This window comes from Diorhabda carinulata, chromosome 4 (genome assembly GCF_026250575.1).
Source record: "Diorhabda carinulata isolate Delta chromosome 4, icDioCari1.1, whole genome shotgun sequence".
In the NCBI taxonomy this organism is placed as follows: Eukaryota; Metazoa; Arthropoda; class Insecta; order Coleoptera; family Chrysomelidae; genus Diorhabda; species Diorhabda carinulata.
In genome coordinates, this window is record NC_079463.1 from 31,423,843 (window position 1) to 31,450,845 (window position 27,003).

The 27,003-nt window shown below is 31.7% G+C and overlaps 1 protein-coding gene across 1 annotated transcript in view; it reads right to left on the reverse strand.

The window, feature by feature from the left end:
- Positions 1 to 27,003, reverse strand: part of LOC130892824 (G1/S-specific cyclin-D3-like) — a 52,388-nt gene that overhangs the window by 22,097 nt on the left and 3,288 nt on the right. The window contains exon 2 of the mRNA XM_057798480.1: positions 17,575 to 17,790. Within this exon, the coding sequence (XP_057654463.1) occupies positions 17,575 to 17,790 (216 nt within the window). The remainder of the gene's footprint in view (positions 1 to 17,574; positions 17,791 to 27,003) is intronic.

Consider the following 27,003-nt stretch of genomic DNA (forward strand, 5'->3'; position numbering starts at 1 on the left):
TGAAATCGGTATTCACCATAGGGATAACGAACAGTTAAAAACTAACGTTTTTATTTATAGAATTTTTCCTTTTCTAAAAGATCTAAAGCTTTCTCCGGCCGTTTCTGACCTGCCGAATGTCTTCTTTCTGGACGTTTTAAAATCGTATGCTTTGTTCAGAATATGTTCTGAACATAAATTCCTCCACGAACGATTTATGTACTTGTTAACTTATAATTTAAATCCAAAACTGGATACGAGAATGAAATAAATACAATTAATTTCATTAATTCAACTACCACGTTGTTTAAATATAAGTACGAAAAAAACCAAATAGGTTAGTTAGTGGTAAATATCACAAAAACGATGAATGCGAATGCGCATGTCTAAGGATTACATTAAGCGTGTTCAGAACACGTTCGGAATTAGAAATCTGGTGACAGAACATGTTCAGTATATCTACAACAAAGCTATAGTAATAATAGAGATTGTTGACGAGATTTTTGATATTAACTATTTTCGAAATTGATCTTTGATATTCCATTGGTTTTAAATTAAAAAATAGAAATTCATTGCGTAAATAGAGTATGTACACAACGAGGTATGTATTATTTCAAGGAACTCGGTTCGTTTTTTAAATTCTTGTCAACTAGTTTTCTGATAAGGGGAAGATAAGTTACAAGGTTAGAAAAAAAATTAACCCTAAATATTGACTTAAAGATAATAATAGGTTGTTCCAAGAATTTGTACTTACTTTTGAAACAAAAATATTTACCACAACTATTATTTATTGTTCAATATTTTTGATTAAAGAAATATAATTTTTATTACGTAATAATGAGTGCAAATTTTTCTATTTTAAAAAAACTTAGAGCACTCATTATCAAGGTAAAACTAATGATTTTAACATACTAAAATCAGAAAAAGAAGCTACGAGATAAAAAAATACTTTATTGTCAAAAATTTGTTCACAATTTTTAGACGAAATCTTGTAACAAACTAAGAAACAAACATACAAATACCTAACTAAATAAAGATTTGTTTTGAACTGGCAAATGATTGTGTATTTTTTTGCATTGTAAAGTATTGAGCCTGCTAGAGACTTTTGAATGTGAGTCAGTAGATTTTTTAGCTCACGATTGTAATTTTTGATAGATTTATAGAAAAATCATAAAAACTGTGACTGTTAGAGACTTTTGAATGTCAGTGAGTCGATTTTTTGGCTCACGAGTGGAGTTCCTGATAGATCTCAATCCTCTATCTATCGGTTGGAATTTCTATAACTTGATTCAGTATGCATCGATGGTGTATGAAAAATCAGTGAGTTTTGCTTTTTTGGATCTTTCTTTCATAGTAGCTGCATAAATGTACAGGGAGTGTTTTATTAAAAAAGTTTTTTTCCGTACCTCATTCCGGTTTATATAGAACGGATTTCAATGCTCTGTATACTAAATTATATTATCAAACCGCTTTATTAAGTTTATTATAAAGAATGAGGAAGTCGATATGATAAATGGAGATGTTATTTTTAGAATCGTTGGTGAAAATAGCAGTAAAATTTAATTGAATCAAATAAAAAAAATAATTTTATTATATTACTGATAAGTCCAATCAATTTTAGCTAAAGTTCGTTAAAAAATATTTCTTCTTAACTTACCAATTGTAAGTAGTAAAATAAACAGTAACCGGATCCTACTTCAATAACTTACATCGTCCTTTTGTAGTATCTACCATAAAATTTTGTAATTATCGTAAAATAAATGAAATTATAATAAAAAAATGAAAAAATCGCTAAAATAATTATAGTATTATCCTTATTTGGGTTTAATTAAAATATTAATTGATTTTTTGACTACTAAATATCGTATTTCCCACCAATTATTGTGGGTGAAATATTTTTTGACATTGACACACTAATTTTCAATATTAAACGTTTCTAAAGGATAATCCTTGTTCTAGCATTCAAAGGCTTTCACGATAATCGAATGGACTATAATTTCTTAGCTATGACGTCAATATATATGTCAATGTGTGTAGAAGTGCCACTTTCCAGCACGGTGATTATACAATTAAAGAATAAAAAATTAAAAACTATCTTAAAAATCAGTTTTTCGAGAAATATCTCAAAATCGTGAAAAGATAACGAGGAAAATATCCGATTAAAAAATGTAGAGATTAACGTTTTCAATCACTCAACACGTATTTGTAATATACACTACCGATCAAAAGTTTTAGTCCACTTTATAATCCATTAATTAAATTTCAAAATAATAGTTGCAACACGTATATTGTTATAACTGGAATTGGTCAACATTCCTTTTGCATAATTAACTAGCTTTGGACTTTTCGCCTGTCAACGTCAATGTCAACTGGCAAATTTATACCTCGGTCCGGGAAACCTTCAAGTTCTAGCGCATTCGATACGGTTCCAGCTAGAAATAGCACCACCACTTTACCATTCGTATTTTCACCTTGATATCAGTTTATAATCTAAATTTGAGGGGATTCTGGATTTTTCATAAATATATATTATACGGGGGCGGTTCAAATATCATCGAAACAAACGCTGTAACTGTTAACTGGGTCCTTGAATAACAGTGACTCCCTGTGTATGATAAGTATGATGTATTCAAATGGGCCAAAGCTTCCACAGATAGTCGAAAGATGGTAGTGTACACCCCCGAAAACAAGACGTCATCTAAAGGAGGAAAGGGCCCCACTCAAAGCGAAGATAACCAGGTCCGCGGGTAAGATTAGATGTACTCAAATATTCTCAAAATGGTGAGAGAGAAAGAGAGAGAAGCTTTATAGTCATTTTATAATTTTATGGACAAAGCGATACGTGAAGGAATTTTTCGATATTTGAACCTCGTAGTAACCGAAAAAATGAATTAATTCCATTCAACTTTCACACGCTATATAAGCGATTTATACGAAATCCGCTATGTTGTCAAATCGCAGACTCAAAGTGCCGACTGGAAAGTATAAAATGTACGTATGACGCCAGACTTATTTAAATGAATGAAACGTTTGCTGATATCTTATTTCGTACAGTGTGTTAAAGGCAAACATGTCGGAGGTTCGTGATAAAATTCAGTGAATGAAAATTTTGTCACGATAAGTTAAATTTAAAACTAAAACAGCTGTTTTCTGACCCTTATACGTTCTTATCGACGAAAAAAAAAAAAAGAATCCGGTCTGAAATAGTGGTTTACTTAATAACAATGTAATGAACTGATAGGAATATTTGTTTAATAATTTTGTCTTATTTTTATTTCGAATTTAACGCAAAAAAATTTGATGTTGAATCGTGGCGCCTAGATAAGTACTTAAATGCAAATGTTGCATGAACAACAACATCGTTTGGTTTATTTAACTTATTTTTTACATCTGTATGATATAAATAATTATTTTCATGGAATCCATTTAAGCGTTTGATAACGATATTTCGACTCCTACAAACATAGAGTAATTCGATTCCTTGTTAATGACATACTTGACATTATTTTATGTTTGGCCCTGATATAGAAATAATTTTCCACTGCAGGAGTAGTGTGGACTGAACAAAAAGCAAAAAAAGTCTCGACGAAACAAGCAAATTGTCAAGAAATAGTTTGAGACTGTTAGAGACTTTTGAATGTCAGTGAGTCGATTTTTTGGCACACGATTGTAATTTTTGATAGATTTATAGAAAAATCATAAAAACTGAGACTGTTAGAGACTTTTGAATGTCAGTGAGTCGATTTTTTGGCTCACGATCGTAATTTTTAATAGATTTATAGAAAAATCATAAAAACTGAGACTGTTAGAGACTTTTGAATGTCAGTGAGTCGATTTTTTGGCTCACGATTGTAATTTTTGATAGATTTATAGAAAAATCATAAAAACTGAGACTGTTAGAGACTTTTGAATGTCAGTGAGTCGATTTTTTGGCTCACGATCGTAATTTTTAATAGATTTATAGAAAAATCATAAAAACTGAGACTGTTAGAGACTTTTGAATGTCAGTGAGTCGATTTTTTGGCTCACGATTGTAATTTTTGATAGATTTATAGAAAAATCATAAAAACTGAGACTGTTAGAGACTTTTGAATGTCAGTGAGTCGATTTTTTGGCTCACGATTGTAATTTTTGATAGATTTATAGAAAAATCATAAAAACTGAGACTGTTAGAGACTTTTGAATGTCAGTGAGTCGATTTTTTGGCTCACGATCGTAATTTTTGATAGATTTATAGAAAAATCATAAAAACTGAGACTGTTAGAGACTTTTGAATGTCAGTGAGTCGATTTTTTGGCTCACGATTGTAATTTTTAATAGATTTATAGAAAAATCATAAAAACTGAGACTGTTAGAGACTTTTGAATGTCAGTGAGTCGATTTTTTGGCTCACGATTGTAATTTTTGATAGATTTATAGAAAAATCATAAAAACTGAGACTGTTAGAGACTTTTGAATGTCAGTGAGTCGATTTTTTGGCTCACGATCGTAATTTTTAATAGATTTATAGAAAAATCATAAAAACTGAGACTGTTAGAGACTTTTGAATGTCAGTGAGTCGATTTTTTGGCTCACGATTGTAATTTTTAATAGATTTATAGAAAAATCATAAAAACTGAGACTGTTAGAGACTTTTGAATGTCAGTGAGTCGATTTTTTGGCTCACGATCGTAATTTTTAATAGATTTATAGAAAAATCATAAAAACTGAGACTGTTAGAGACTTTTGAATGTCAGTGAGTCGATTTTTTGGCTCACGATTGTAATTTTTGATAGATTTATAGAAAAATCATAAAAACTGAGACTGTTAGAGACTTTTGAATGTCAGTGAGTCGATTTTTTGGCTCACGATCGTAATTTTTAATAGATTTATAGAAAAATCATAAAAACTGAGACTGTTAGAGACTTTTGAATGTCAGTGAGTCGATTTTTTGGCTCACGATTGTAATTTTTGATAGATTTATAGAAAAATCATAAAAACTGAGACTGTTAGAGACTTTTGAATGTCAGTGAGTCGATTTTTTGGCTCACGATCGTAATTTTTAATAGATTTATAGAAAAATCATAAAAACTGAGACTGTTAGAGACTTTTGAATGTCAGTGAGTCGATTTTTTGGCTCACGATCGTAATTTTTAATAGATTTATAGAAAAATCATAAAAACTGAGACTGTTAGAGACTTTTGAATGTCAGTGAGTCGATTTTTTGGCTCACGATCGTAATTTTTAATAGATTTATAGAAAAATCATAAAAACTGAGACTGTTAGAGACTTTTGAATGTCAGTGAGTCGATTTTTTGGCTCACGATTGTAATTTTTGATAGATTTATAGAAAAATCATAAAAACTGAGACTGTTAGAGACTTTTGAATGTCAGTGAGTCGATTTTTTGGCTCACGATCGTAATTTTTAATAGATTTATAGAAAAATCATAAAAACTGAGACTGTTAGAGACTTTTGAATGTCAGTGAGTCGATTTTTTGGCTCACGATCGTAATTTTTAATAGATTTATAGAAAAATCATAAAAACTGAGACTGTTAGAGACTTTTGAATGTCAGTGATTCGATTTTTTGGCTCACGATTGTAATTTTTGATAGATTTATAGAAAAATCATAAAAACTGAGACTGTTAGAGACTTTTGAATGTCAGTGAGTCGATTTTTTGGCTCACGATTGTAATTTTTGATAGATTTATAGAAAAATCATAAAAACTGAGACTGATATAGACTTTGGAATGTCAGTGAGTCGATTTTTTGGCTCACGATCGTAATTTTTGATAGATTTATAGAAAAATCATAAAAAATGAGACTGTTAGAGACTTTTGAATGTTAGTGAGTCGATTTTTTGGCTCACGATTGTAATTTTTGATAGATTTATAGAAAAATCATAAAAACTGAGACTGTTAGAGACTTTTGAATGTCAGTGAGTCGATTTTTTGGCTCACGATTGTAATTTTTAATAGATTTATAGAAAAATCATAAAAACTGAGACTGTTAGAGACTTTTGAATGTCAGTGAGTCGATTTTTTGGCTCACGATTGTAATTTTTGATAGATTTATAGAAAAATCATAAAAACTGAGACTGTTAGAGACTTTTGAATGTCAGTGAGTCGATTTTTTGGCTCACGATTGTAATTTTTAATAGATTTATAGAAAAATCATAAAAACTGAGACTGTTAGAGACTTTTGAATGTCAGTGAGTCGATTTTTTGGCTCACGATTGTAATTTTTGATAGATTTATAGAAAAATCATAAAAATTGAGACTGTTAGAGACTTTTGAATGTCAGTGAGTCGATTTTTTGGCTCACGATCGTAATTTTTAATAGATTTATAGAAAAATCATAAAAACTGAGACTGTTAGAGACTTTTGAATGTCAGTGAGTCGATTTTTTGGCTCACGATTGTAATTTTTGATAGATTTATAGAAAAATCATAAAAACTGAGACTGTTAGAGACTTTTGAATGTCAGTGAGTCGATTTTTTGGCTCACGATCGTAATTTTTGATAGATTTATAGAAAAATCATAAAAACTGAGACTGTTAGAGACTTTTGAATGTCAGTGAGTCGATTTTTTGGCTCACGATTGTAATTTTTAATAGATTTATAGAAAAATCATAAAAACTGAGACTGTTAGAGACTTTTGAATGTCAGTGAGTCGATTTTTTGGCTCACGATTGTAATTTTTGATAGATTTATAGAAAAATCATAAAAACTGAGACTGTTAGAGACTTTTGAATGTCAGTGAGTCGATTTTTTGGCTCACGATTGTAATTTTTGATAGATTTATAGAAAAATCATAAAAACTGAGACTGATATAGACTTTGGAATGTCAGTGACTCGATTTTTTGGCTCACGATCGTAATTTTTGATAGATTTATAGAAAAATCATAAAAAATGAGACTGTTAGAGACTTTTGAATGTTAGTGAGTCGATTTTTTGGCTCACGATTGTAATTTTTGATAGATTTATAGAAAAATCATAAAAACTGAGACTGTTAGAGACTTTTGAATGTCAGTGAGTCGATTTTTTGGCTCACGAGTGGAGTTCCTGATAGATCTCAATCCTCTATCAATCGGTTGGAATTTCTATAACTTGATTCAGTATGCATCGATGGTGTATGAAAAATCAGTGAGTTCACCAGGATATAGAGTAACTGCAGGAATTATATGAAACCGTCGATTTCACGAGTTTGAAGAGTAATTGCAGAAATCCCATAACGCAAACGAGTTCCTCTGGTTGCAGAGAAACCACAGAAAATCTGATAACACCAACGAGTGCCCCAGGTTACAGAAGAACCCACAAGTTCACCAGGATATAGAGTAACTGCAGGAATTATATAAAACCGACGATTTCACCAGTTTAAAGAGTAATTGCAGAAATTCCATAACACAAACGAGTTCCTCTGGTTGCAGAGAAATCACAGAAAATTTGTTAACAACGACGAATGCCCTAGGTTACAGAAGAACCCACAAGTCCACCAGGATATAGAGTAACTGCAGGAATTATATAAAATCGACGATTTCACCAGTTTGAAGAGTAATTGCAGAAATTCCATAACACAAACGAGTTCCTCTGGTTGCAGAGAAATCACAGAAAATTTGTTAACAACGACAAGTTCCCCAGGTTAGAGAGAAACCACAGAAAGTCTGTTAACATCGACGATTTTTCCGAATTACAGAGAAATCACAGAAAGGATTCGTAATTTCATTTAAATATTCAGATTGAAGAAATAGATATTAATTCCTATTAACTAGTAAATTTATTTTGTAGAATTGCCATTTGTTGACATCACTTAAAAATAGTGTTTTCTTTTCAAAATTTCCATCGATAATTTCAACATTTATTATTGTCAGCTTACTTGATGTTTTTATTTACCTAATTAGACTTTATTCTAGAAACAGGGCAACGAACTTCAATTCCTCGTGCGGATTTTAGCGACCAATTTTATCAAAATATAATATTTTAGAATTTATCAGTCGATTCTAGAAAACCAGTTTCTAATAAATATAAATTATTGATGAATTAATGCCGATTTAGATTCAATTTAAATGACAAAAGGGTATTTTAACAATTTGAATAGATAATATAAAGCAAAATGACCCAATTTCTTGGAAATCATTCAACAAAAACAATTGTTGAAAAATATGATTATACAAATAGTTATAAAAAACATATAATTATCCTCCTCCTTACAAGAATACCAGTGAAATAGTCAACGTTCAAGGAGGAAATTGACTTTGTCGAATGCTTTTTCAGGATATATGAAACATAGGTGTCTTCTGTTATTGCCTTACCAATCCTTGGCGCTTTTCTTTATCATGTGGTATATTCCTGGTACTATGAACTCAATGACAGTCTACAGATAATGAATATGAAACACTAAACTCGATGATAATAAGCAGAAAGGAGAAGAATCAAATATAGAGCAAGTCGAATGCTTCAATTTTGGAATGACATTATCAAAGATGGAACAAGAGATAAACCAAAGAAATTGAGCAGCTAGAAGACTATTTAATACCATTTAAGATGGTTTGGAAAAAGAATGACCCACAAGATTTCGCTTAGCTCTATTTTGTGAAGGTTCGAATGGAGTGATTATCCATGATGCTATTGAATATCCTGCATCTCCTATCAAGCAAACAGCATCATCATTCTTGGTCTTAGTATCCATGAATTATTAATAATAATTTAAAATGTATTCAGTAACAAATAACTTTAGCTACAGGGGAATCAATTTATAGTGAAAACTTTCGAAATTAATAGTTTAAATATATATTCCGTGAGAGTTATAAAAAGGACACGATTCCCACAACGATTGGACTAAACGAAAATGATAACAAAATTTAAACAAATACAGGATGTTAAAGTGCCGGAAATAATAAAAAAGTAAATAGATAGGTAGCGATAATAAAAAACCATAAATACATTCAACTAGGGCCACCATAAAGGTTGGAGAAGAATTGGGATGTATGTCCACCAGATTTCCAATTAACAAAATGGTTTTTTTTTTAACGAAAAGTTTGTGAAAAAAGAATGTTCGATGCCGGAAAAACACATTACCATTATCGTGGCGTCGACTTCCGCATAATAGTTATTAATTGAATTTGATTCTATTTAAATATATATTATCCTGAATTTGATAGACTTATCGCTATTCCGTTTTGAGTGGAATAATGCGTACAGGGTCTACCACAATATTTTCAATGTAGATTGATAAAAGAAGTGAATGAAATCGGAAGATGAATGTAGAAATGAAGATATAATAACAAAACACTAGACGATTCATATGGAAACAGACAAAAAGGACAAAAAAAAGTATTTAAAGCAATAAATATTATAGAAAGAAAACGTCGTAAACAGAGAAGAATATATATAGACCGAATAGAAGAGATAAGAAAGGAAAAACCCAATTTGGAATGGAAATATTAGCAAGACTAAGAAGAGAATATGGGTATTGGGTAAAAGAGGAACTGGAAACCTACTTCAACACCTGAAAAGGTTTAAGAAGATTTGGAAAGTCTATGGTTTAACCCCGTGATTCCCAAAGTGGTTCAGGTGGACCACCAGGTGTCTCGACTACGTTGGGCGTGACTAAAACTGTTGGTCCAAGTAAATTTATTTGGTTTCGATACTAAAGAACTAAAATCTTATCTCGACATCTCCTATTAATATACGCAGATAATATTTTAAGATACCCAGCGCAAATATTAAAAAGATAATCAAAGATTTCTTAGGAACCTTCTCCAACGCTAGTTTATGATATTATATTGAGGTTTACCTCCTAGAGGATGAAGATTGCGGTTGATTTTACTTCTTCCTTTATCTATTAGCAGAAATATTACAAAGAGAACCAAAGATTTTGTTCAGGAACCTTGTAAACCGCCGATTTATAATCTTATATTGGGGTTAACCTTCTGGAGGATGAAAATTGTACTAAATATTACCTCTTCAGTTTTCTACGATCCCAAATATTAGAAAGAAAACCAAAGATTTCTTAGGAACCTTCTCCAACGCTAGTTTATGATATTATATTGGGGTTCACCTCCTAGAGGATGAAGATTGCGGTTGATTTTACTTCTTCCTTTGTCTATTAGCAGAAATATTACAAAGAGAACCAAAGATTTTGTTCAGGAACCTTGTAAACCGCCGATTTATAATCTTATATTGGGGTTAACCTTCTGGAGGATGAAAATTGTACTAAATATTACCTCTTCAGTTTTCTACGATCCCAAATATTAGAAAGAAAACCAAAGATTTCTTAGGAACCTTCTCCAACGCTAGTTTATGATATTATATTGGGGTTCACCTCCTAGAGAATGAAAATTGCGGTTGATTTTACTTCTTCCTTTATCTATTAGCAGAAATATTACAAAGAGAACCAAAGATTTTGTTCAGGAACCTTGTAAACCGCCGATTTATAATCTTATATTGGGGTAAACCTTCTGGAGGATTAAACTTGTACTAAATATTACCTCTTCAGTTTTCTACGATCCCAAATATTAGAAAGAAAACCAAAGATTTCTTAGGAACCTTCTCCAACGCTAGTTTATGATATTATATTGGGGTTCACCTCCTAGAGGATGAAGATTGCGGTTGATTTTACTTCTTCCTTTGTCTATTAGCAGAAATATTACAAAGAGAACCAAAGATTTTGTTCAGGAACCTTGTAAACCGCCGATTTATAATCTTATATTGGGGTTAACCTTCTGGAGGATGAAAATTGTACTAAATATTACCTCTTCAGTTTTCTACGATCCCAAATATTAGAAAGAAAACCAAAGATTTCTTAGGAACCTTCTCCAACGCTAGTTTATGATATTATATTGGGGTTCACCTCCTAGAGAATGAAAATTGCGGTTGATTTTACTTCTTCCTTTATCTATTAGCAGAAATATTACAAAGAGAACCAAAGATTTTGTTCAGGAACCTTGTAAACCGCCGATTTATAATCTTATATTGGGGTTAACCTTCTGGAGGATGAAAATTGTACTAAATATTACCTCTTCAGTTTTCTACGATCCCAAATATTAGAAAGAAAACCAAAGATTTCTTAGGAACCTTCTCCAACGCTAGTTTATGATATTATATTGGGGTTCACCTCCTAGAGAATGAAAATTGCGGTTGATTTTACTTCTTCCTTTATCTATTAGCAGAAATATTACAAAGAGAACCAAAGATTTTGTTCAGGAACCTTGTAAACCGCCGATTTATAATCTTATATTGGGGTAAACCTTCTGGAGGATTAAACTTGTACTAAATATTACCTCTTCAGTTTTCTACGATCCCAAATATTAGAAAGAAAACCAAAGATTTCTTAGGAACCTTCTCCAACGCTAGTTTATGATATTATATTGGGGTTCACCTCCTAGAGAATGAAAATTGCGGTTGATTTTACTTCTTCCTTTATCTATTAGCAGAAATATTACAAAGAGAACCAAAGATTTTGTTCAGGAACCTTGTAAACCGCCGATTTATAATCTTATATTGGGGTTAACCTTCTGGAGGATTAAACTTGTACTAAATATTACCTCTTCAGTTTTCTACGATCCCAAATATTAGAAAGAAAACCAAAGATTTGTTAGGAACCTTCTCCAACGCTAGTTTATGATATTATATTGTGGTTTACCTCCTAGAGAATGAAAATTGCGGTTGATTTTAGTTCTTCCTTTATCTATTAGCAGAAATATTACAAAGAGAACCAAAGATTTTGTTCAGGAACCTTGTAAACCGCCGATTTATAATCTTATATTGGGGTTAACCTTCTGGAGGATTAAACTTGTACTAAATATTACCTCTTCAGTTTTCTACGATCCCAAATATTAGAAAGAAAACCAAAGATTTCTTAGGAACCTTCTCCAACGCTAGTTTATGATATTATATTGGGGTTCACCTCCTAGAGAATGAAAATTGCGGTTGATTTTACTTCTTCCTTTATCTATTAGCAGAAATATTACAAAGAGAACCAAAGATTTTGTTCAGGAACCTTGTAAACCGCCGATTTATAATCTTATATTGGGGTTAACCTTCTGGAGGATGAAAATTGTACTAAATATTACCTCTTCAGTTTTCTACGATCCCAAATATTAGAAAGAAAACCAAAGATTTCTTAGGAACCTTCTCCAACGCTAGTTTATGATATTATATTGGGGTTCACCTCCTAGAGAATGAAAATTGTGCTTGATGTTCCTTCCTCTTTTCTCTATGAGCCCAAATATAAAGAAGAAACGCAAATATTTTATTTAGGAACCTTCTCTATCGCTGATTTATGTTAATATTATAAAAGTGTTTTGTACTATTCATATAGTTATGAACGTATCGGTATATTTTTATATCGACATCCACAATCTCTAACCGATAATATAAATAATCTTAACAAACTTCCTGTGAATGAGATGTAAATGGTTCTATGATCGGTTTTCGAGTTGTTTGGATTTCGAGCTGATAATCAAAGAATTCAAAATTTGCCATCAGTTTTGTCGATGATATATTCAAGTGGAGAGACGGTCTCTTTTGACATTGATAAACTTGGGCTTTTGAACTTCCGTTAATGTCTTGTCGACAGCAGTAACAGATAATTACCCTTATAACTAAATTTCGAATTACTCAATACCGGATACCAGTTTTTTTATCAATAATCAATCAACTGTTCCATAAAAATCACGGCTATGATATGATGCCCATAAAAGAAAAAAATTAAATTAAATAAATATTTTTGAATTGATTTATGGGCCAGCGGCATATCTGAAAATTCACTACTGAGAATTTGTAGGGATTATGATCATGATCAGAACAGCCATTTTGTGGAAAGCTAACGAGACTGAAAGTTGGAAACCTCGAAGAGTTTTAGCTAGAAGAGGAAGGGTTCTAGTGGGTTGTACAAGTCCAATACAGCCCCATATATATCGATCTAGTATGTCTTCCCCTTTTGATGAAAAAAACTGACTTTTGGCCCTCTATTTTGCCCTAACTTACTTCATTTATCTAAGATACATAAAAAAGTAAACATGTTTTTATAATATAATAATTTTACTAAATTAAACTTTTTATGTTTTTCGTGATGAATCGTCTTTATTTTAGGTCTCTTTTATATGAAAATCAATTTGAATTAACAGGTAAAAATTGACATTTCGAACTATATCCAAATATGACATGACATTTGACAATTGACGTAATTATAGGTGAGTTCTTGGGATCTGCACGGACAGAACTAGTTCACGAAGTGTACACTAAAGAGTTTTTTATAGCAGAATCAGCGCTAGTGTCGCTGTTCTTAAAAGCAGTGTAAGAGAACTAGTTCACAGTACAGCTTGCACTGGATCTAGAGTCAATTTAGCTGGTGTAATAAGTGTAATCTGGAAACGGTGGCACTACATCTTCGTCATCGGACGAATGTAAAATATCAAAAAGTACTAAATCGTTTTGCATTATTGTTAATACTGCAAGGCCTTAATCACATCAAATAACCTCAAAAACAACAATCAACAAATGCTCAATTGCACTGTTCTTTGTATCCGATCGAATCAACTGGCCTGCACTGGACCAGTTCCAGTGCAGCTACCAAGAACAAACCTTATATTAACGTCGGATCACCCACAACATGATTATCAAAATAATTTTATTCTTATGTCAAGAATTTTTTTATTTTAGTTTTATTATTTTCAAACTATAATTTAGTTTGTATGCTATTTGCAATTTCCATTTAATTGGAATATACATATAATAACTATTTCAATGGCGTATATCGTATGTAAGTGACGTATACACTAAGAAAAATGTAGAAAATTTAATTAGTCATCACTTTTATCGATTAGTTGAATGAAAATTTAATATAATGTTTCTGATATTAGAAACTTGCAAACTAAGCGTAACTCATTGTTGATATTCGATTTGAAATATTTGTATGTGGGTTAAACATGACATATTTTTTGTTGTGTAAATATATTCCGTCTACTTATACAGGGTGTACTGTTAAACAATAACGAAACTGATTAAAGAAATATTATTTTAATTATAATTTGGTCTGAAAATTATAAAAAAATCATTAACGTGATTACTTATCGAGCTTCAAAGTATTATTATGAATAAAATCTTATAATTTGGGTTTAATATCATATTTTTTGTTGTATAAATATATTTCGTCAACTAATACAGGGTGTACTGTTATTCAATAACGAAACTGATTGAAGAAATATTATTTTAATTATATTTTTGTCTGAAAATTATAAAAAAATCATTAACGTGATTACTTATCGAGCTTCAAAGTATTATTATGAATAAAATCTTATAATTTGGGTTTAATATCATATTTTTTGTTGTGTAAATATATTCCGTCTACTTATACAGGGTGTACTGTTATTCAATAACGAAACTGATTGAAGAAATATTATTTTAATTATATTTTTGTCTGAAAATTATAAAAAAATCATTAACGTAATTGCTCATTAAGGTTCAAAGTATTGTTATGGATAAAATATTATAATTAATTGTTCACTCAATAGTTAATTATGCGCAATTAAAAATTTTATATAGTTTTGAATACCGTTAGAATTCAAACCATCCATTTAAATTTCATTTAATATTTAAAAACCACAGTGTAATAAAAAAAATAGTTAGTAAATATGTCAAGTTCGCTACAACACTACTTATTTTTATTAAATGGTTGCTGTAATAATTCACTTTATGAATAGTTGTGTAATCTGAGGCAAAGTACATCAGAATCTAAAATTCTACACGAGTTTTAATTTTTACGAGAATTAGTATTTCTTAAAAATAAACTTTTTTTATTCTTACGTACTTAAAAAATGATATTTTCATGAAGAAAATAATACAATATAACTTATAATGAATTTGATTAGATCTGATCCAAAGAAAAACATATTTATGTATTATCGCCTTCAAATAAGCTCCTTTTGAGGTAATACAGACCTAATCTGGCGAATATGGTGGGTCTCGTTTCGTATTTGGCCCAAAAATGAGTCATAATCACGATGGATTATAACGGCGTATTATCTTGATAAAAAAAGCAAGAATTCTATACCCACACGACGAATTACTTCACTTTAATGCCTCATAAGGATCGTTTGACACTCTGGAATGAAGTCACGGTGAACTACATCACGTTAGCCAAAGAAAACGATAAGCATCACCTTGATTTTTCAGTTTCGGTCGAGCTGAGCAGCTTCGACGCTTAATAAATCCACATGTCGTCACTAATAATGATGCGTTTAATTAAATACGGTGCTTAGCTATGTTATTTCACGACCTCTACTTGACCTTGTTAATCCAAAAGGTTCAGTCTAGCACTTACCCTCTTCATACATTCGGAACATTGAGTAGATTTTATTGGGTAGTTCAAATGAGCATCAAAAAAGATTGTACCAATTTAGAAAGGAAAAAAAATTTACCGATTCGATGTCTGTTATGACCAAAAGCTGTACAGAACAATTGAAAACGGTTAGGACAGGCCAAAAGCCTTCTGTATTTAAGATTATATAGATGAATGTCTTTTCGACAAATTGAAAATACGTTTGTAGGTTTTTGCATTTAGAAAGGAAGTCCAAGTTGTGAATCCTTGAAAGTTAGGTGCAATCTACCATTAATAACGAGAAATTGGTGAATTTCAAATAGCACGTACAGCTCAAGAAAAACCAAAAATTTTAAAACTGGGTAAAGACAGTTAATCATACGATTAATGAAGAATACAAAATGCGGAAGTTGGATAATATTACTGATGAAATGATTGAGCTACTCATCGTGAATATTGCTTGGAACAGTTCAGGGCTCCTACTACCACATGACGCCAAAACCCAAGGTCTTGAAAAAATTGCAACAAAAATGAATTATAAAATAAAAGTTAAGGTCCGGAACGCTATAAAAGCGATGCATTATTTTGATAACGGGGCAAACATGAAGGGAAAACGTGCTGGGCTTCAAAACGCATTCTTGATGCGAATCCGAGAGCCCTTTTTGTACCTTGTGTTGTCCATACTTTGAACTTAACAGTAAATGACGATTCTAAAGTGATAAATCTTGTGGAAAAGTTGTAGAATATTTTTTCGTCGTCCACAAAAAGGTCTAGCAGAATTTGTATAACAAACTTTATTCAATTAAGGTTTGCGAAAGACTTCAAGATCCAAAATCTAAGAATGCTTCTGATATAGCTTCTGGCGAGTGATTTTTTTCAATGCTCCGAAAAAGATTGTCTGGACTAGCAATTTAAGCATTCAAACAAGAAATTTTTGATGGTATAAAGTTTTTCTATTGTACCTAGTTATCATTTTTTATTTTAAACTTTTTTTAAATATCTAGTTTTAATTAGAAATTAGACATTAGGCAATATTTCTATGATTTGCTAATAAAAAAATGCGATTCTAAGTTTTGAATTATTTTCTAGAATTTACAAACAACGTCTTTGTACGCCAAAAGTTAATTAAATGAATCGAAATGTGTATGAACAAGAATTTATTTTGTGATTATAATTTTATTAGTTTGTTTCATTTTGATTATCAATTAAAACGATTTCTAGTTCAGTTTTTTGTTTTATTTCAAGCACCTACCTATCTGTCTACCTTCAGAAAACAATAATTAAAATTAAAATTATTCTTATTTACACACAGGTGCCAGTAGCCCTTACGGGGGCCCTCCAATAGTTTATCTTCTGGATCCGATTTTGATTTGGATTTGTAAATAGTAGCTCTACATAAATTGTTGAGTTTTCATTATTATTTGGGAGCGTTAACTGCAGTAATATAGAAAATGACTGATATTTCTCTACAATTATATAGAAAAAAAAATGAGACGGCTTTACTAAAACGTGTTATTTTCTATTTTGTGCTGAAAAAGTAAACTCGTCGTCGACTTGTTTCAATTTCAAAATCCTTCGAGTCATAATTGATTAAAGTAACTATAATAACTTAAGTAGCTTGTTAAAAAAACATTATATGTTTTATTTGTAACGGAAACGGACAGTGCCGTATTTAAAAAAATACCAATACAACTTTTAACTAATTATTGCAGTTAAACCGGTATAAACCGGTAAGAAATTCAAGTGTTTTGTATTTATAACGAACTGCCGAAGGAAATTAACATTTTTTGAAGACACCATGGCACAATGGCGGTAAAAAAATGTTTGATTTAATTGTTTACTTTCATAATAATACGTTTATTAATTAAATTAATTAGAACTTGTTTTTTACCATAAAATCATGAGCAAACGAAATAAAATGAACAGAAAATTATTAAAATGAGAAAAGAGAATAATTTTTTCATTTATTAGTTGCAAATAAATAATTTTTTTGTATAGTATGAATGTTATAAATGAAAAATAAATAAAAAAATAATAATTTGGTTTTCTCCCATGAAAATTTCAATAATGATTAGTAAATCAAGCTGTTTTGGAGACCCTAGTAAATCTGATTCGGAAAAAAAACCGGAAATTTGAAAAAGAAAAACTCGGGCTTCCTTAAACTATACTTCCAAAGAAATATTTTATCAAACTATAATCAGTTGATTTATAAAATAGTAGTAATTCGTAAAACAGCTCTTAAAACTAAATTTGAAAGTGTATTTTATATTTTTATGTAATAATTATGAAACTTACCCATAGTTGATCTCTCCTTATGCTATGATCTGTATAATACACTAAAGTTTCACCAGCTAGGGGTCTCGATTCTCTTAACTTTGATGCTAATAACAAACACGTAGTTCCTAATAACTGTAATTGGTTCTTCATTATAGAACAACACATTAAAAATCTATCCATACAGTTCATAGCTAAAGAAAAAACTTCGTCTTGACACTTTTGTTCCTCACACACCTAAAACAAAACAAAAAAACAAATTATTTCACATATAACCAAAAAAAATCGACACACCTGCCATAGCAAGTCACTGACATTAAAACTGAACACGAAATTGTCAATAAAATCTTGAATCTATTCTAATATTTATTGTTGTCATAGTCCAACAGTATATTATGATTAGTAATCACCCTTTTTAAGCTTTTATACAACAGCTAGCCATCAAACTCCAACCGAATCTCATCTCCTTTAACAAAAAACAAGAATTTTACCTAAAAATGACCTCAATAAGTGATAAACTTGTCCAAGAGGTCAAAAAGAATCGTCGAGAAGTGGCCAGTGCGCTGAACATGAATAAATCTGCTGTTTCCGTTTGGTATTCAAGTCCAACAAGAGCTGACAGAAACGCGAAAACGAGAAACTTAATGCTTTGAACCAGAATAGCCAACTACTGCTCACAAATTAACCCCAATTCAATCTGTCTATGAAGAAAAAGAAGAAGACAAGTCTTCAGGTTCCGTATGGCAGTATGTCGAAATTGCTTCTAAGCATTGGCCAGCGCGTAGTCCGGAATTGAATTCTATCTATTACAGGATCTAAAAATCCCGCACCTCCAATCCGTCTACGATTTGCCAGAGGACAGTCGAACAATGGGGCTCCGTTTCCTCCTCAGACAAAAACAGAGTGTGCCTGGATGGTAGCGATAGAAGAGGACGAGTCTTCAGAAGACCTGAGGAAAGATTCATGCTTTTGGAGGATGTTAATGGATAGTTTGGGCGGGCGGTTCAGTGGAAGCGAAAACCGAGTTAGTTTTCATTGAAACTGACGGTGGAGAGAAAATTTAGGGTTTCATCTCAATGCAGGACAAGGTCCATCCACGTACTGCAGGTTCCGTATGGCATTATTTACAAAATGTCGAAATTGCTTCTAAGCATTGGCCAGCGCGTAGTCCGGAATTGAATTCTATCTATTACAGGATCTAAAAATCCCGCACCTCCAATCCGTCTACGATTTGCCAGAGGACAGTCGAACAAAGGGGCTCCGTTTCCTCCTCAGACAAAAACAGAGTGTGCCTGGATGGTAGCGATAGAAGAGGACGAGTCTTCAGAAGACCTGAAGAAAGATTCATGCTTTTGGAGGATGTTAATGGATAGTTTGGGCGGGCGGTTCAGTGGAAGCGAAAACCGTGTTGGTTTTCATTAAAGCTGACGGTGGAGCGGAGGGATTAACGGCAAACCAATAAATAGAAGAAATTTTAGGGTTTCATCTCAATGCAGGACAAGGTCCATCCACGTACTGCAGGTTCCGTATGGCAGTATTTACAAAATGTCGAAATTGCTTCTAAGCATTGGCCAGCGCGTAGTCCGGACTTAAATCCTATTTGATTAGAGGATCTACAAATTCTGCACCAGCTAAGAAACCTTAAAACGACGTTTATTGAAGAATGGGATAGCATCGAACAAGATCTACTAAAGAAACTTATTCGATTCATGAAAAAGCTTGTAGTGGAGCCAGACAGGGAACATTAAACTTTGATAGGTTAATTTCTTATTATTATTTTGACGAATTCGAGCTTGTATTTTCTTTACTATTAATTATAAACCTCGTTCATGGTTTCCAACATGGTCCGCTCATTTTAAAACTGATGCTTTGAGGTGCTATAATCAACAAAAGAATGGAAGCTACAGATTTTATGTTAGAGACTTTTGACTGCGAGCGTGCGACTTGAGTCAATTTTTTTGCTTACGAGTGTATAATTTCCATCGACTGTTTTGCTTTCAATATAAGTTTCGGACAACATTTATTAGAAAATCATTTCCTAGTTCTGTTTCTTATTAAACTATTGATGTCTTTTAGATGTTTGCTTTTTCTTTTTTTTTACTTTGACGATTCCTTACACGGGTTAATAAATTGTGAGGTAAATATATTCGAAAGCTTGGCCATAACTTTTTTTGTTGAATATAAATCAGTCTGCGAATTATAATACAAAGAAATGTGCCGCTCACATTGACCGATATCGTGGTCGAATTATGTAAATTTTGCACTTTTTCCCATAAAGTTAAACCGAGTATCTACAGTTGGCCAAAATAGATGTTCACAAACTAATTCATTTCGGTATTAAAATGTAATTGAAGTAAAAACGACAACGACAACAAGTCGAGAAGACTGGAAAGAAGATATAAAAATAGATGAAGACTTCAGAAGGAATACTGGTACTAAAAAAAAAGCTTTAGCGTACCCAAACTAGCTGCCGAGTGGAAAAGATGTTTTGGAAGTAAAATTTTGTTTGAGAAAGTAGATGGAAACATGAAAGAAAATAACAAAGGATATCGGAGAATCTAGAAAATCAAATATGGTGCTTTCCGCATTTTTCGTCCCACCAAATTCATGTTAATCTACTTGGGTAGATATTTCGTTATCGAAATTTTTAATTATTTTTTTTTTTTGATTAGATTAAACGAAGCAAAACAGATCACAATCTTATGTAACACACTTTTCCGTCGTATTATTTGACCTCTATATTTCTTTGAATAAATATAAATGGTTCAAATCACTTATTCACACAATGGGATAAATTATAGAAATAGAGCGGCGCAGCGTCCAAAAACCGCGACAATATTCGATATATATCCTAAATACATCGATTCTGAAGAAAAAGAAAATGGAAAATCGTTATGTTTGGTTTTGTATTCGTTTTTGTTTGACTATGGCTTTTATATTATTTTCCTCTGCTGTTTTTGTTCACTATCCTCTTACAATCGAAGTTTTTCTTCATCAGCTTTTGCTAGATTCATTGTTTCTCTTCTATAGGTTCGGAATTCATGGTATGCTCGGTGTCCTGCGTGAATCCTTCGAGGGATTTCCTCTCCTCGATCACTTTGCTTTCGTTTGAGTCTTTATACTTTTCGTTTTTACAGCCAGATCATCTGTTTATGCCAACTTTGGAGTTCTTTAGTTATATTTGTACCTCTAAGTCCACACCTACTGATTTTATTTTGAAGTCTAAACGAATAAAGTAAAAACTAACCAAGTTATCGTCTTCAGAGAGTGTTTACCTTCAGGTAAACGCACGTCACATAGTGTAATCGTGAGTGTTGTTGTAGTTTAAACAGTGTGTTCATTAAGGCATGAATGTTAATTCATAGTTGTAGTGAAATAAAATAATTACAATTAATTACGTGTATGAAAGCATAACATTTAATCAACTCATGATGAATTTATTACATTTTTTTCTCAGGAAACTTTTTAAAATAATTTAAATAGCCGCCTGCATATAATGCTAGTTAAAAAGGTAATATCTTAAGAATAAATTTTAAATATTCCGAGAATATAAATAAAAAATAATAAAGAGAAACAGCAAAGGTGATTAAAATGACTAGGAATTATGCAATGTTGGATAAATAACAATTGTATTAGGTGGGTTTTAAATTTTAAATGTCTGAAACCCAGACAAGCATAAAGCTTACTCAGGTGTATCAACTACAATAACTAATAAACGCACGAAATTAGCATTTTAAAAAAGGGCCTCTTTCCGGTAATATCCAAAGTTTCGATGTCTTCATTCAAGGACAATAGTTAACAGTGACGGACTCGAATTAACCAACGGTTATTTCGAAATATTCCTATTCGAAAACACAGAAATATATACCGGGTATACTTTCCTAGAAAGTTCATCAATAACACTATACAGTAATAGATATTAACAACATAATTAACGAAGACGTAGATCTCAAGGTAAGGCTCGAAGAAATGGAGCTTCAAATTCCAAAAAAAAAAAATGATAATAAGAGTTGAAGCCGACAAGACACAACAATGACGGACTCGAATTAACCAACGGTTATTTCGAAATATTCCTATTCGAAAACACAGAAATATATACCGGGTATACTTTCCTAGAAAGTTCATCAATAACACTATACAGTAATAGATATTAACAACATAATTAACGAAGACGTAGATCTCAAGGTAAGGCTCGAAGAAATGGAGCTTCAAATTCCAAAAAAAAAAAATGATAATAAGAGTTGAAGCCGACAAGACACAACAATGACGGACTCGAATTAACCAACGGTTATTTCGAAATATTCCTATTCGAAAACACTGAAATATATACCGGGTATACTTTCCTAGAAAGTTCATCAATAACACTATACAGTAATAGATATTAACAACATAATTAACGAAGACGTAGATCTCAAGGTAAGGCTCGAAGAAATGGAGCTTCAAATTCCAAAAAAAAAAATTATAATAAGAGTTGAAGCCGACAAGACACAACAATGACGGACTCGAATTAACCAACGGTTATTTCGAAATATTCCTATTCGAAAACACGGAAATATATACCGGGTATACTTTCCTAGAAAGTTCATCAATAACACTATACAGTAATAGATATTAACAACATAATTAACGAAGACGTAGATCTAAAGGTAAGGCTCGAAGAAATGGAGCTTCAAATTCCAAAAAAAAAAATTATAATAAGAGTTGAAGCCGACAAGACACAACAATGACGGACTCGAATTAACCAACGGTTATTTCGAAATATTCCTATTCGAAAACACGGAAATATATACCGGGTATACTTTCCTAGAAAGTTCATCAATAACACTATACAGTAATAGATATTAACAACATAATTAACGAAGACGTAGATCTAAAGGTAAGGCTCGAAGAAATGGAGCTTCAAATTCCAAAAAAAAAATGATAATAAGAGTTGAAGCCGACAAGACACAACAATGACGGACTCGAATTAACCAACGGTTATTTCGAAATATTCCTATTCGAAAACACGGAAATATATACCGGGTATACTTTCCTAGAAAGTTCATCAATAACACTATACAGTAATAGATATTAACAACATAATTAACGAAGACGTAGATCTCAAGGTAAGGCTCGAAGAAATGGAGCTTCAAATTCCAAAAAAAAAAATGATAATAAGAGTTGAAGCCGACAAGACACAACAATGACGGACTCGAATTAACCAACGGTTATTTCGAAATATTCCTATTCGAAAACACGGAAATATATACCGGGTATACTTTCCTAGAAAGTTCATCAATAACACTATACAGTAATAGATATTAACAACATAATTAACGAAGACGTAGATCTCAAGGTAAGGCTCGAAGAAATGGAGCTTCAAATTCCAAAAAAAAAAATTATAATAAGAGTTGAAGCCGACAAGACACAACAGTGACGGACTCGAATTAACCAACGGTTATTTCGAAATATTCCTATTCGAAAACACTGAAATATATACCGGGTATACTTTCCTAGAAAGTTCATCAATAACACTATACAGTAATAGATATTAACAACATAATTAACGAAGACGTAGATCTAAAGGTAAGGCTCGAAGAAATGGAGCTTCAAATTCCAAAAAAAAAAATTATAATAAGAGTTGAAGCCGACAAGACACAACAGTGACGGACTCGAATTAACCAACGGTTATTTCGAAATATTCCTATTCGAAAACACGGAAATATATACCGGGTATACTTTCCTAGAAAGTTCATCAATAACACTATACAGTAATAGATATTAACAACATAATTAACGAAGACGTAGATCTCAAGGTAAGGATCGAAGAAATGGAGCTTCAAATTCCAAAAAAAAAAATTATAATAAGAGTTGAAGCCGACAAGACACAACAGTGACGGACTCGAATTAACCAACGGTTATTTCGAAATATTCCTATTCGAAAACACGGAAATATATACCGGGTATACTTTCCTAGAAAGTTCATCAATAACACTATACAGTAATAGATATTAACAACATAATTAACGAAGACGTAGATCTCAAGGTAAGGCTCGAAGAAATGGAGCTTCAAATTCCAAAAAAAAAAAAATGATAATAAGAGTTGAAGCCGACAAGACACAACAGTGACGGACTCGAATTAACCAACGGTTATTTCGAAATATTCCTATTCGAAAACACAGAAATATATACCGGGTATACTTTCCTAGAAAGTTCATCAATAACACTATACAGTAATAGATATTAACAACATAATTAACGAAGACGTAGATCTCAAGGTAAGGCTCGAAGAAATGGAGCTTCAAATTCCAAAAAAAAAAAATGATAATAAGAGTTGAAGCCGACAAGACACAACAATGACGGACTCGAATTAACCAACGGTTATTTCGAAATATTCCTATTCGAAAACACGGAAATATATACCGGGTATACTTTCCTAGAAAGTTCATCAATAACACTATACAGTAATAGATATTAACAACATAATTAACGAAGACGTAGATCTCAAGGTAAGGCTCGAAGAAATGGAGCTTCAAATTCCAAAAAAAAAAAAATGATAATAAGAGTTGAAGCCGACAAGACACAACAGTGACGGACTCGAATTAACCAACGGTTATTTCGAAATATTCCTATTCGAAAACACAGAAATATATACCGGGTATACTTTCCTAGAAAGTTCATCAATAACACTATACAGTAATAGATATTAACAACATAATTAACGAAGACGTAGATCTCAAGGTAAGGCTCGAAGAAATGGAGCTTCAAATTCCAAAAAAAAAAAATGATAATAAGAGTTGAAGCCGACAAGACACAACAATGACGGACTCGAATTAACCAACGGTTATTTCGAAATATTCCTATTCGAAAACACGGAAATATATACCGGGTATACTTTCCTAGAAAGTTCATCAATAACACTATACAGTAATAGATATTAACAACATAATTAACGAAGACGTAGATCTCAAGGTAAGGCTCGAAGAAATGGAGCTTCAAATTCCAAAAAAAAAAATTATAATAAGAGTTGAAGCCGACAAGACACAACAATGACGGACTCGAATTAACCAACGGTTATTTCGAAATATTCCTATTCGAAAACACAGAAATATATACCGGGTATACTTTCCTAGAAAGTTCATCAATAACACTATACAGTAATAGATATTAACAACATAATTAACGAAGACGTAGATCTCAAGATAAGGCTCGAAGAAATGGAGCTTCAAATTTTAAAAAAAAATGATAATAAGAGTTGAAGCCGACAAGAAAATATTTGCACAAAACTTTTTTGTGGTTTTTGAAAGAAGCCAAAAAATATATCAATTCCAACAAAGCCTATCGTTTCCAATAGAAACAAGAGATGTCATAGAAGCTGCGGAACCAAAAGAAGATTCTCAAAAAAGACATCACCTGGACATAAAAGCAAAAACTGCACTGGTCTATAAATAGGAACTGGAAAATCCCGTGACCCTAATTTACAAAATCATCATTAGAGCAATAGTCGAATTATTGGACTAAGCTTCCAAGTCTAACTGATACAACCAACGACTAAAGAAAACGTGGCCATTAGACCAAACCAAGATGCTAGATAATCTAGTGCTAGTAAATAAATTACTTGTTTCTTATTTTTATATAATACGGTATCGATGTATCGAACTACACCAACTTTTTTTAGTTTTTTATATTTTTTATATGATTTCTAATATCTTCGATTTCATCAATTTTTGTTATTTGTTAAAGTAAGTTTCTGTTTATGAATGTTGATGTTTATGTAGCCTAATAAACAATTAACACCAATAAGTTAGATTAAGAAATGTCATTTAAAAATATCAATTAATGAACCAAATAAATTGTCGACATATAATATCAATAATTAAATGTAACTTTCATAATTTTCTAGAATTCATTTTTTTTTTTCGTCTCAAAATCTAACGTATATATAATGTCTATTTTTAGTACGTATCTTTAAAGTAATAGTCAGAGGTTAGGAATGCACTGATAGGCAGACGAAGTCAAGAAAAATTTAATTAGACAATCACGTGAACAGGATGAACGAGACCAGAATTATTAAACTAGGAAAACTTTTATTCAATACGTATCTTACGGGGGGTCATGTACCGTCTTTAAATATTCTAGAAAGGTTTCCTCCCATAACAACTATTGATGACGAGTGTAGTTACGTAAAAACAAGAGTTCAAAGGTAGTCAAATACAGGGTGTTTCGAAATTCCCGCGACAAAATTAAGATATTAGTCCGGTAAAATTAAATTAAAAAAATTACGGACGAATAACAACAGTTCCCACTGTACTAAATTTTAATTAATGATTTTTTTATTATTAGAAATCAATTATCAGGAATGATCATATCGTGTGTGCTAAAAAAGTTAGTCAAAGCAATCAACAGCACACAGAAATGTGTGAAAATTGATGAATGGTAATTTCGGAAAACTTTTAGAATAGCCATATCTCAGAAATGGTGATTTTGAGCGAAAAAAGTATAAAGACAATTTTTGTAGATAATTTTATAATCTACAATTTTCAACTTATTCATTTTTTTCATAAAACTCACCGTTTACGAGGAAATTCGATAAAACCCAAAATTTTAACCTCTAACCTCAAATAACTTATAACATCCTCTAGCTTTTACACGCGCCTTCGCTCGCATCGAATCCATTAAATAAGTATCAGAAATCATTATAATAAAAAAGAACGAACTCTGTAGCTATATTAGACCCTGAGATATAGATATTTGAATGTAGAAAAATTGCCAAAAACCTACAAAAATCCATAACTCCACATTGAATGTCAGCGCCTAGCTCCTCTCCAACTCAACCGATTTAAGTGTTCAAAAACTCAAAAGAAAGAAGATGTTTCAGCGAGTGTTCTTAAACCAAAACGAACTCTGTAGCTATATTAGAACCTGAGATATAGATCTTTGAATCTAGAAAAATTGCTAAAAACCTACAAAAATCCATAACTCCACATTGAATGTCCGCGCCTAGCTCCTCTCCAACTCAACCGATTTAAGTGTTCAAAAACTCAAAAGAAAGAAGATGTTTGAGCGAGTGTTCTTAAACCAAAACGAAGTCTCTATCTTGAATAGAACCTGAGATATTGAGGATAGAACGTGTGTATGTGAAAAACTCCCATAAGTAATGTATAGGGGGAAATCGCATTTGAGTATAACTTGAGAATGGTGAAAATTAGATGAAATCCGATGGTTGGTGGCTGATTTGTGCATCAATACCTTTCATTGAAAAAAAAAATGAAGCAAATCGGTTGGGTAGAACGCCTGAACGGACTCGGAATGGAAATAATCAATTTTTTTTAATATACAAGATGGAATCGATGGGTACTTTTGATAAAATTTATTTCTCACTGTAAATTTTTTTATTTGAAGTTTCCGTACTATTGTAAACACTCCCACAATACAAACACTACGAATTAGTAATCAAAACTATCTTTTTTT